Source organism: Chiloscyllium plagiosum, chromosome 49 (genome assembly GCF_004010195.1).
Source record: "Chiloscyllium plagiosum isolate BGI_BamShark_2017 chromosome 49, ASM401019v2, whole genome shotgun sequence".
NCBI lineage: Eukaryota > Metazoa > Chordata > Chondrichthyes > Orectolobiformes > Hemiscylliidae > Chiloscyllium > Chiloscyllium plagiosum.
This window is the reverse complement of record NC_057758.1, coordinates 1,480,938-1,493,395: the sequence shown is the minus strand read 5'-3', so window position 1 is coordinate 1,493,395 and position 12,458 is coordinate 1,480,938. Positions and strand designations below refer to the sequence as shown.

The following is a 12,458-nucleotide window of genomic DNA, read 5'->3' as shown; positions in this document are numbered from 1 at the left end:
TGGCTGTATGTGTCTTTCAGACACTCGCAGTCTGGAGTCGAAACTATCGAGCTGCTGTGCTCTCTCTTCCTCTCACCAGCTAAAACCCTACCAGCTAAGGACACCAATTTAAGGGAGTGTGGTGTAAAATTATGTCCCAATACATGTGTGAATCTAACCGGAATGGAGGTGTTGCTTAGTCCCGTGTGAATCTTATTACACACCTCCCCGTGTGAATCTTCTTATCTGTATGTAACCAGAATGGAATGTGTTTTTTAGCCTTGCTCTGCTGTTCACATGAATGTTTATATCTGGAAAAGAGTATATCAGCTGGAAAAGTCTCCAGTTCGGTGAGTCTGCTCCGGGGTTACGTTTAACCGCCGAGCGTGGGTTGTTGGGAACCGCTCTACGAGAACTGACGGCTCCCAGTTCCGGTAACATGTAGAGTGAGTATAAGCCAGACCCGTTGTAAGTATGAGACCTGGTTGTGGCGACGCTGCGGGGAATAAAATGCTCATATTCTAGCAGACTCGCCTCTTGGTCGTTTGTTCTGTGTCAGACTACTCTCCTATGAACCTGACCTTGAGAATTTTTTAAAACAGGGAGGAACCAACATGTATTCTGTAGGAGAGACAGGTTCCAGTGGTCACAAAGCAGACACAGTGACTCCAGAGCACTTCAAGGAGCTGACTGACACACCATCACTTGATACAATCCTGACAGTGTGGAAACAGGCCATTTAGTCCAACAAGTCCAAACTGACCCTCCAAAGACTAACCCACCCAGAACTATCCCCCTACCCCTGACTAATACACCTAACCCACACATCTTTGAACACTAAGGGCAATTTAGTATGGCCAATCCACCTAACCTTCACATCTTTGCACTTTGGGAGGAAACTGGAGCACCAGCAGGAACCCACGTAACACGGGGAGAATGTGCCAACTCCACACAGTCGTCAGAGGCTGGAAACGAACCCAGGTCTCTGGCGCTATAATGCAGCAGTGCTTGCCACCGTGCAGCCTGTAACCTTTCAGGGGTAACGAGAGATCGGCACCTAATGCTCCGTGTCACATAAAAACAAATTCGTCAGGCCACGCACTTTGTAACTTGAATATGTGCTTTTGTGGGCGGCATGGTGGCACAGTGGTTAGCAGTGCTGCCTCACAGCGCCAGAGACCCGGGTTCAATTCCCGTCTCAGGCGATTGACTGTGTGGAGTTTGCACATTCTCCCCGTGTCTGCGTGGGTTTCCTCTGGGTGCTCCGGTTTCCTCCCCCAGTCCAAAGATGTGCAGGTCAGGTGAATTGGCCATGCTAAAATTGCCCCGTAGTGTTAGGTAAGGGATAAATGTAGGGGTATGGGTGGGTTACGCTTCGGCGGGTCGATGTGAACTTGTTGGGCCGAAGGGCCTGTTTCCACACTGTAATGTCATGTAATCTAATCTAATCTGGTCATCACTTTCTGAGGCTGACTGGATTCTGCTGCCTCACTGTGGAGATTCTCACCGAGTGACCCTGGTCACATTCATCCCCAGGGAATAAGAATCTTGCAATGTTTGTCAGGACAGTCAAAATGTACAAATAAATTCAAACTTACATTAAATAATTGAAAGTTGCATGGCACCACATTTCACAGCTAAACAAAAACAAATTTTATTGTGTGAATGAAAAATTAAACAAAGAAACATCCTAGCTTAACACAATCTATGTAAAGATTTGAATTCAGTTTTACTTTTACACCCTTTATCTCACGAAATCTGGAAGATTTATTCACTTTCTTCAGGATTCAACCCAAAGGTATGCCACAACCCACTGGAATTTACTTGGGATTTCTCCCCAGTTTCTCATTCTGATACTTAACATTGCCAAAGCTCTTTCTCAAAGATTCACAACTGATCTTGGAGGAACTTGTTTGAAAGAGGTCACAGCACAGAAACAGTTAAATACGTAATTTTAAATGTAACCTTGCTGTAGATCTCCAATAGTGAGTATTGGGTTCTCTCTTGATTATACGTTTTATTGAGATCTGTCTCTTGATTACATTTTTAAAATATAGTCTTTATTAAGTTAGCCTGAAGCAGTGGGGCTGTTTTCCCTGGAGCATTGGAGACTGAGGGTGATCTTATAGAAGTTTATAAAATCATGAGGGATATGGATAGGATAAATAAAGAAAGTCTTTTCTCTGGTTTGCAGGAGTCCAGAACTAGAGGGCATAGGTTTAGGGTGAGAAGGGAATGATATAAAACGGACCTAAGGGATCTGGTATTTCTTCTTTTGGGGTTGCCAAATTTGCCCTCTCTGGGGAAACATGGGTAGAGATCATGTAACATTCTTACCCACTGTGCGAGGAAGAACATGGTAGTGAATTGGACATCGGAAAAACCAGCAGGTCTTATGGGTGGCGTAGGCTGGTGATGGAGCATCTCCCCCAAGACTACCTCACAAATATGGCGCACCACAAAACAGAGCAGTTTCACAAGACGTGGCGGCCCTTTTTAAATTATATTGATGCAGACTTATCAGTAATATTATTTAGGGCCGTGGTATAGCTCTGGGAATCAGTATGGGTGCCGTGGGGGCCTGGGAGGGGAAGGCTGGGAGAAAAAGAACGCGGGTACTATAGCTGGTGGTCCCAGGGATGAGAGCCTCAGTGGAGGTGTGATAAGTGAAATAGAATAAGTAGTGAGATATAAGATTTAGTCTAAGCTGCTTGAATTTAGTTTAATTTAATATTTATTTAACTTAAACTAAACTACAAACAAATTAAGTAATTGCGTTTGTTTTGGTAGAATAGCAGGTCGTCCATTACTAATAGTGTCACGTTATAACTTCATTGTACTGTCTCTACCTTTCTATGTTTTGATGTTATTCTTTTTTTTGTATATAGATGTTTTGTAAAAGATTTACAAAGGTCTTTAATAAAAATATTTGTTTAAAAAAAAGTCTATCTCAGCCTTCAACATAGGTAATAACCCAGCCCCGATAGGTCTCACTTGTAAAGAATTTCAGCCTCACAACCTTTGAGAAGAAATTCGCCCTCGTCTCTATCTCAAGTAAATGACCAAATATTCTGCGATTGTGCACAGTGTGGTCCTAGACTTTCCCACAAGGGAAAACAAACTTTTTACAACTACCCTGTCAAATCTCTGAATCATCATAGAATCCCTACAGTGTGGAAACAAGCCCTTTGGTCCAACAAGTCCAGACCGACCTTCTGAAGAGTAACTCACCCAGACCCATACCCCGACCCTGTCACTCTACATTTACCCCTGACTAATGCACCTAATCTACTCATCCCTGAACACTCTGGAGCAATTTAGCATGGCCAATTCATCATAACCTGCACCTTTTTGGATTGAGAGGGGAAACCGGAGCACCCGGAGGAAACCCACGCAGATACAGGCAGAACATGCAACTCCACACAGAGAATCACCCGAGGCCGGAATCGAACCTCGATCTCTGGTACTGCGAGGCAGCAGCGCTAACCACTGAGACACTTTTCTGTAAGGTCCTGTATCATTGCTCTATTTTGCAACATGTACAAGCCCAATCTGTTCATCTTCCCCTCTCAGCAGCCCCTCTATGCCTAGGGCCAGCCGAGTGCACACCCTCAATGCCCAGTATATCTGTCCTTCAATCAGAGGCCCCAAAACTATTCACAATATTCTGGCAAGTATCTTCGACACACATTTCCCCGCAATAACATGCATTAACACAATGAAAAGGTCCAAAGCTTTCCCTCATACGATTTCAGCTGAGCCAGCAACTCCAAATAAAAATCCTTCTTGGACATCTGGAAATGACTTCCCCAAATATATAAATGCTTCCAAATCCCTCGCAACTATTTGCGCTCGTGGGAAATGCATTAGGAAGGATGAGTTTCTCAGGAGCTTCCCCTTTTGGTGCAACATTGCCTGGAAAAACACCATCTGCTTTTATCAACACTGATTTACTCCATGATCTCCAGCAATTTGCTTTAAACGTCCCACCAGTAAAAACAGATCAGTTCCATTGATTCAGTTACGTCTTCTGCACCATTGTTTTGACCATCTTCAGGACAACGCTTCGAGGGTTCAGACAGGAACATGGGAGTGGATGTGACAATCCGATCCATCATTATCTTGTCACATGGTGAGACAGTGTCGAAAGGCTGAATGGCCTTTCTGATCCTCATTCATTTGTTTGATGTAGAACAGCTTCCTGCCACCACATGACTCAGTGAGAGCCTTACTGGAGATTTCTTCCTCCAGATCCAAGCTCAGCAAACCTTCTGGCTTCTTTTCCCCCTAAGCGATTCCAAATGAGCTGCCACCTTTACAAATTTCCAAGGAACTTCTGTGAGAAGCATCCCCACGTCAATTAAATAAAACTACCGCCTATCGTGACCGTTTCCATGCCAACGTGGAGAACATGAAATGTAAACTGAAGAACTTCTACCTCCCAAACCTTCCTCTCATTCATCAATTCCTTATGGCATTTGAAGCATCCGCCACATTGGATGCAAAGTGCTGAGGTGGCCAGTCCAGCAGAAAGAAACCCTCTGAGCCTCCCACTTCACCCACTGGCAGAATCAACATAGTTTGGTCCTGAATGTGATGGGCAGCAACACTAACAGCAGAAAACACTCCTGCAGTCACTGGTGATCTCGCTGGTGTTTCTGCAGACTGGAGAATCGATTGTATCCCTTCCCGCACTGAGAGCAGGTGAATGACCTCTCCTTGGTGTGAATCTGTTGGTGTTTCCGCAAGTGGGATGACTGTGTGAATCCCTTCCCACACTGAGAGCAGATGAACGGTCTCTCCCCTGTGTGAACTCGCTCGTGTTTCTGCAAGTTGGATAATCGAGAGAATCCTTCCCTGCACTGAGAGCAGATGAATGGCCTCTCCCCGGTGTGAACTCGCTGGTGCGTTTGCAGATTGGATAACTGCGTGAATCCCCTCCCGCACTGAGAGCAAATGAAAGGCTTCTCCCCAGTGTGAACGCGCTGGTGGACATGCAGGTTGGATAACTGTGTGAATCCCTTGCCACAATGAGAGCAGGCGAATGGCCTCTCCCCAGTGTGAATCCGTTGGTGTTGCAGCAAGTTGTGTGAATCACAGAATCCTTTCCCACATGCAGAGCAGGTGAATGGTCGCTTGCCAGCGTGAAGCTGCTGGTGTCTTAGCAGATTGGAGACGGAAATGAAACCTTTCTCACACATGAAACAGGTGAATGGCTTCTCTCCAGTGTGTCTGCGCTCATGAATGTCAAGTGCAGATGGGGAAGGGAATCCTTCCCCACATTGTCCACATTTCCAGGATTTATTCATGCTGAGAGTGTGTCTCTCAGGGTTTAACAATCAGTTGAAGCCTTGTTCACACACACAGAACATACGTATGGTCTCTCTTCCTCTCTCTGCTGTGAACTATAATTTCTTTTTCAGGCTGTTAAATTAGTTACAGCTTTTCTTCACTGTCAGAGCACTAAAACACTCTCATTCATGTGTGTCTCACAATCTTTCTCCAGTCACATTCATTTTTTAAACCTTGTGAAGCAGACTGATGAGAGGAATATTTCTTCTTCCATGGTTAAAGATCTATGACATTCAGATCCTGACAGATTGATTGATTTCAAATCTTGTCAGTTCCAGAATTCTTCCTTCAAATCCTCCCCTTCAAATATCCTGGAAGAGCAGATTAAAAAGTCATCACTATCAGTGCAAGATAAAAATTCACGAGAAATATTCTAAAGGCGATATTTCATGCTAATTGATGGATTTCTGTTGACTATTGGTTCAGACTCAATGGGCGAAACAGCTTCTTCGATACCGCATGGTTGTATGCTTGGTATAGAGCCATAGAGTCACAGAGAAATACAGCATGAAAACTGACCCTTCGGTCCAACTCATCCGTGCCAGCCCAACAACCTAACTTATTCTCGTCCTATTTGCTAGCAATTGGCCCATATCCCTCTAACCCCTTTCTATTCATACACCATCCATGTTGTAACTGCACCAGCCTCCACCACTTCCTCTGGCAGCTCATTTCATAAACTCACCACCCTCTGCATGAAAAAGGTGTCCCTGAGTTTTTAAGTTTTTCTCCTCTCACCCTAAACCTATGCCCCCTAGCTCTGGACTCCCTCACCCCAGGGAAAAGACTTTGTCTATTTACCTTATCTCTGCCCCTCATGATTTTATAAACCTCTATAAAGGTCACCCCTCAGCTTCTGACACTCCAGGGAAAACAGCCCCAGCCTATTCAAACCCTCCAACCCTGACACATCCTTGTAAATCTTTTTCTGAACTCTTTTAAGTTTCACAACATCTTTCCACCTTCGAGCCACTTCTGTACCAAATGGCTAATTCTCCCTGTAATCCAAGAGATCTAACCTTGCTAATCAATCTATCATGATCAGCCTTGTCGAATGCCTTTCTGAAGTCCATATTGACCTTGTCCACTGCTCTGTCCTCATTAATCCTCTTCATTACTTCTTCAAAAAATTCAATCAAGCTCCTGAACCATGATTTCCCCATGTTGTCACAAAGCTGGTCCCTTTCTTTTCTAAAAGCTGTTTCTTGGTTCAAGTATACTTTGTCCTTGATTCGATTCAGAGGAGTAATGAACCGGGCCGGGCTCCGATCAGTCTGGTTTGGTACAGAGATGAAAAGGATTTTGAGAGGCCTTTTGTTTATACGTAACCAAATGAGACTTCAGGCCAAAGTGGTCATACTTTAGAAGTATAATGAAACAGGAGTCGTCCGCTCTCTAGCTGAGCAGTGTTAATTCAGTCTTCAATTGGTTGAAAATTCAACAGGGAGCTGTGTGAAAACTCTCTATTTCTGCCCTTCAACTTCAACCTGTAAGCATGTGTTCCATTTATACAGGTTTCTAAAGGGAGTTTGCTTATTGGGACTGTTGTGTATATTCCAAACAGCATAATTCAGTCCAGTTGGATAGGCTGAGTTCTGTAGGGGTTCTTTATTCTGTTCTTGTGTTTCATTGTGTCATTTTGTGAATAAATTTTGTCTGTGTTAAAATCTAGTAGTCAACCTAGCTAATTTTTAATCCAGGTAATTTTCACTGTACACTTACCAAAACACGTTGCAACGTTATGGTCTGAGCTGCCTGCTTAAGAATGTTTTGAGTGGTCTGGCGTAGTCCACAACAATGTTGACTACCCCTAATCCATCCTTGCCTTTCCTGTTCCTCAGGAATCCCTCCAACAAATTGCCAACCACCAATGTCAGGACCACTGGTCTATAGTTCCCTGTTTTTTCCTTACCATCTTTCTTAAGTAGTTGCACCACGTTAACCAACCTCCAGTCTTCCAGCACCTCACCTGTGACTATCGTGAATACAAATATCTCAGCAAGTCGCCCAGCAATCACTTCCCTCACTTCCCACAAAGTTCTAGGGTACACCTGATCAGGTCCCAGGAATTTATCCACCTTTATGTGTTTTAAGACATCTAACACTTCCTCCTCTGTAATATAGACATTTTTTAAGATGTCATTATTTATTCAATGTCCCTCTCTTGATGCAAAATACTCATTTACTATCTTCCCCATCTCCCGTGGTTCCACACATAGGCTGCCTTGCTGATCTTTGAGGGACCCTATACTCGTTACCCTACTGTCCTTCATGAACTTGGAGAATCTCTTTGGATTCTCCTTAACCTTATTTGCCAAAGCTATCTCATGTTGCCTTTTTGCCATCCTGACTTCCTGCTAAAGTATAGTTTCACTAACTTTATACTCTTCTAAGGATTCACTTAATCCCTGCTGTCTGTGTCTGACATATGCTTCCATCTTATTCTGAACCAAACCCACAATTTGTCCAGTCGTCCAACATTCTTACGCCGACCAGCCTTGCCTTTCACTCTAACAAGAATATACTGACTGTGGACTCTTGGTATCTCATTTTTGAAGGCTTCCCTGTTTCCAGCCATCCTTTTACCTGCGAACATCTGCCCTCAATCAAATTTTGCCCAATACTGTCAAAATTGGCTTTCCTCCAATTTAGCGATTTAACTTTTAGATTTGGTCTATCCTTTTCCATCTCTATTTTTAAACTGATAGAATTATGGTCATTGGCTCCAAAATGCTCCCCCACTGACATTTCGGTCACCTGTCCTGCCTTATTTCCCACAGGAGGTCAAGCTTTGCACCTTCTCTAGTAGGTACATAAGGAATCAGAAAGTTTTCCTGTACGCACTTAACAAATTCCTCTCCGTTCAAACCTAACACTGTGGCAGTCCCAGTTTATGCTTAAAAAGGTAAAATCGCTGACCATAACCAGCCTATTAGTCTTACACATCACTGAGATCTCCTTGCAAATTTGTTTCTTAATTTCTGGCTGACTTGTGTGGGGAGAAGCATAGAACAATCTTAATTTGGTAGTCATCATTTTCTTATTTCTCAGTTCGACCCAATAACTTGCCAAGATGTATTCCCAGGAATATCCTCCCGAAGTAGAGATGTAATGTTATCCCTCATCAAAATAGGTACTCCCCTTCCTCTCTTGCCCTCCCTTCTATACTTCCTATAGCATCTATGCCCTGGAACATTAAGCTTCTTTATGATATATTACAAGTTGAAAAATATTTGAATTAACAGGATTGAAACACTTGATTAATGACACAACAGGGTGTAAGGAAGAATGTTAGGCAGCAATTGGTCACAACCTGGAATGCTCGACATATGAGAAAGTGACAAGAATTATTTCAAACAACTGACTCAAAATTGACAGGATTTATGCTGACAGTCTTCAGGGATGTGTCGGTTAGGTGCATGAGTCAGGGGCAAATATGGGATAGGGAACAGGTCTGGGTTGTTTACTCTTTGGAGGGTCAGTGTGGACTTGTCGGGCCAAAGGGCCTGTTTCCACATTGTAGGGATTCTATGATTCTAACTTTGCTCGTTGTTTTAAGCAGGTGTATAGTGGATATTTCAGGAGTGATGAGCCCACCTACCCACACTGTAGGAATTCTAATTCTAAAACATTAGAGAAATTAGTGTGGAAACAGGCCCTTCGGCCCAACAAGTCCACACCGACCCTCTGAGGAGCAACCCACGTTGATCCATTCCCCTATATTAACCCCTGACTAACGCACCTAACACTACAGGCAATTTAGCATGGTCAATTCACCTGACTTGCACATCGTTGGACTGTGGGAGGAAACCGGAGCACCTGGAGGAAACCCACGCAGACAAGGGGAGAACATGCAAACATCACACAGACAGTGGCCCAAAGCTGGAATCGAACTCAGGACCCTGGTGGTGTGAGGCAGTATTACTAACCACTGAGCCACCGTACCGCCCCACTAAGATTCTAAGATTCTAAAACTAAGATTTCAAAATAAAATGGGGTAGGCATTTGAGGGAAATGAACCTGCTGTATGTCAAATATATCAAGAGAAATAAAGAGTGACTGGATTGCTAGAGAGTTGTCGCAGATATAAATTGCTGAATGGATTCTTATGCCATGAGTCCATCACTGTAATATAGAATTTCACAGCAATTCTCTCATTCAAGACTGGAAACAACATGTGAATGGTACAATAGCATGCTGGTATCAAATATATTCAGGAATTCTGAAGAAGGGCTTATGTCCGAAACGTCGATTTTCCTGTTCCTTGGATGCTGCCTGACCTGCTGAGCTTTTCCAGCAACACACTTTCAGCTCTGATCTCCAGCATCTGCAGTCCTCACTTTCTCCATGACTATGTGTGGCACAATCGCTCAATGGTTAACACTGCTGCCTCATAGCACGAGGGACCCAGATTCAACTCCAGGCCTCAGGCAATTGTCTGTGTGGAGTTTGCACATTCTCCCCAGGTCTGCGTGGGTTTGCTCCGGGTGCTCCCATTTCCTCCCACAATCCAAGGATGTGCAGGGTAGATGAATTGGCTATGGTAAATTGCCCGTAGTGTAAGTTAGTCAGGAGCAAATGTAGGGTAGGGGAATGACTCTGGGTGGGTTACTTTTCAGAGGTTCAGTGTGAACCTGTCGGGCCTGATGGTCAGTTTCCACACTGCAGGGATTCTATGATTATATCTCAATCCTATATTAATGTACTTCCTCATCACATGTCAGCCCTTACTTGGAAATCACACCTTCTACTTATGAACATTAAGAAATATGTCATTCTGTTCACCAGGTGTCAGGCTGAGGGAGTGAAAGATTTTAAGAGTTAAAAATCACACAACACTAGGTTATAGGCCAACAGGTTTATTTGGAAGTACTAGCTTTCAGAGCGCTGCTCCTTCATCAGGTAACTAGTGGGGCAGGATCATCAGACACAGAACTTGCAGCAAAAGATCACAGTGTCATGCAATTAAAATGATATATTGAACAAACCTAGACTGCTCTTACGTCTTTCAATATTTTAGAATATGCTGCAGGCTTTGATTCATTAAATGTAAATACCAGAACATCTTCCAAGTCACATTCCTGAGATAGCTTCAGGTTGTTTTTAATTAAAAAAAGACAATGTATTAAAGATGTGAGGTTTGAGTTGTCTGTATTCCAATCTTGAATCAGACTGGTTCTATTTCCAAAGTAGGAATTTATAAAATGATATTTGGACTGACCACCTGCAGATTGTGCTTTTTTGAACAAAAATAGAACCAGTCTGACTCAAGACTGAAATACAGACAGACTGAACCTCACACTTTTAGTGCACCGTCTGAGCTGAGATGTCACTTTTTAAATTATAAAACCTTATTATCTTAAGAATGTGATTTAAAAGAAGTTCTGGGATTTACATATTAATGAACCGAAACCGGCAACTCATTCCAAAAGATGAAAGTTAACAACAATCTAGGGTAGTTCAATACATCATATCAGTTGCATGACACTGAGATCTTTTTGCTATAAATTCTGTGTCATGCGATTTTGCTCCACAGCTACCTGCTCTGAAAGCTAGTGCTTCCAAATAAACCTGCAGGACTGTAACCTGGTGTTGTGTGATCTTTAACTTAGTCCACCCCAGTCCAACACCGGCTCCTCCACATTTCAAGAGAGTGGAAATCTTGGGCCTACCTTTCCCGAATCTGGCCCTTCCCTGGATTCACTTCCCTATTGTTCAATTCTTGCGAGTCAACAATTTAACCCCGAACGAGAAAGGAACTGAAAATAAAACAGTGTAATGCTCACGGATGTTTTCAGAGGGTAGGATGTTTCAGTCTGAGGAAAGCTCAGCCTTCATTCAGACAAAGATGAGGAGCAGCAACTTACTCCAGGCAAAAATGAACAGCTTCATCAGCGCATCGTCTAACTTCCGCATTCAGGCACTGGGAGCTCTGATTGGCTGGAGGTCCAACCCGCTTCCGGTCTTCCGTGGTTTCCCATTGGACAGCGATGATACGCATCAACTGTGGCACCGCCTCAGGCGTACGCGGACACCTTTCTTTAGCCGCCCGCCTGAGGCGGCGGATCGAGTGCTTTCCAAGGCATCGTGCTTTGTGGATACGTCCAGCCGCGAATGCCCAGTGGCAGACGAATCTGCAGCATTGTGCGAAAAGGATGGACATTGGAAATGCTACGGGCAGTCGTACCTCAATGTGGCTGAAATTATATGAGTCGTCATTTTGTGAAACTTGAAAGGGTTCAGAAAAGATTTACAAGGGTTGCAGTTTGCAGATGACACGAAGATTGGTGGAGTAGCAGATAGAGAAGGGAACTGTTAGAGAATGCAGCAGAATGTAGATAGATTGGAGAGTGGGGCGAAGAAATGGCAGATGGAGTTCAATCCGGGCAACTACAGTGGTCATGTTTGGATATTGGTTTTACAGGGTAATTGAAGATCCAGCTCAAGAGCGAACTATACGATAAATGGAAAATCCTCGGGGAAAATTGATGTACAGACATCTGGGTGTTCAGGTCAATTGTACCCTGAAGTTGGCATTGCAGGTCGATAGAATGGACCAGAAGGCATATGGCATGCTTTCCTTCATTGGATGGGGTGTTGAGTATAAGAGTTGGCAGGTCGTGTTGCAGTTAAATAGGACTTTGGTTTGGCAACATTTGGAATATTGCATATAGTTCGAGAACATGGAACATAGAACATTACAGTGCAGCACAGGACCGTTGGCCCTCGATGTTGCGCCAAACTGTGAAACCAATCTGAAGTCCACCTAAACTACACAATTCTATTTTTGTATTTTTAACTATCCAATGGACATTTAAATGGCATTAAAGTTTCCTGATGAAGGGCTCTTGCCTGAAACATCGATTCTCCTGCTCCTTGAGTGCTGCCTTACCTACAGTCTTTTCCAGCACCACACGTTCGACCACCATAAAGTTGGCGAGTCTACTATTGTTGCAGGCTGTGCATTCCATGCCCCTACTACCCTCTGAATAAAGAAAGTACCTCTGACATCTGTCCTATATCTACCACTCCTCATTTTAAAGCTATGTTCCCTTGAGCTAGCCATCAGGAACCAGGGTCTTACTGTCCACCCTATCTAACCCTCTGATTATCTTATATGTCTCAAT

The 12,458-nt window shown here is 43.7% G+C and overlaps 1 protein-coding gene across 4 annotated transcripts; it reads right to left on the bottom strand.

Moving 5' to 3' along the window:
• Positions 1-1,577: 1,577 nt before the first annotated feature.
• On the bottom strand, positions 1,578-11,236 carry LOC122544458 (zinc finger protein 239-like). 4 transcript variants are annotated; one of them, XR_006310350.1, is made up of 2 exons: positions 11,118-11,230; positions 1,578-1,616 (listed from the first exon to the last, which is right to left on the bottom strand). XR_006310350.1 is itself a non-coding variant. In XM_043683695.1 (2 exons), exon 2 carries the CDS (start codon positions 5,286-5,288, stop codon positions 4,614-4,616), a length of 675 nt encoding a protein of 224 aa, XP_043539630.1. In that variant the 5' UTR covers positions 5,289-5,642; positions 11,199-11,236; the 3' UTR covers positions 3,407-4,613. The 4 variants fall into 4 exon arrangements, 3 of the variants coding, with proteins under 3 accessions (XP_043539630.1, XP_043539627.1, XP_043539628.1); XM_043683695.1 differs by lacking the exon at positions 1,578-1,616 and adding an exon at positions 3,407-5,642 and having other exon boundaries at positions 11,199-11,236; XM_043683692.1 differs by lacking the exon at positions 1,578-1,616 and adding an exon at positions 3,407-5,642 and having other exon boundaries at positions 11,004-11,230.
• Positions 11,237-12,458: the final 1,222 nt, after the last annotated feature.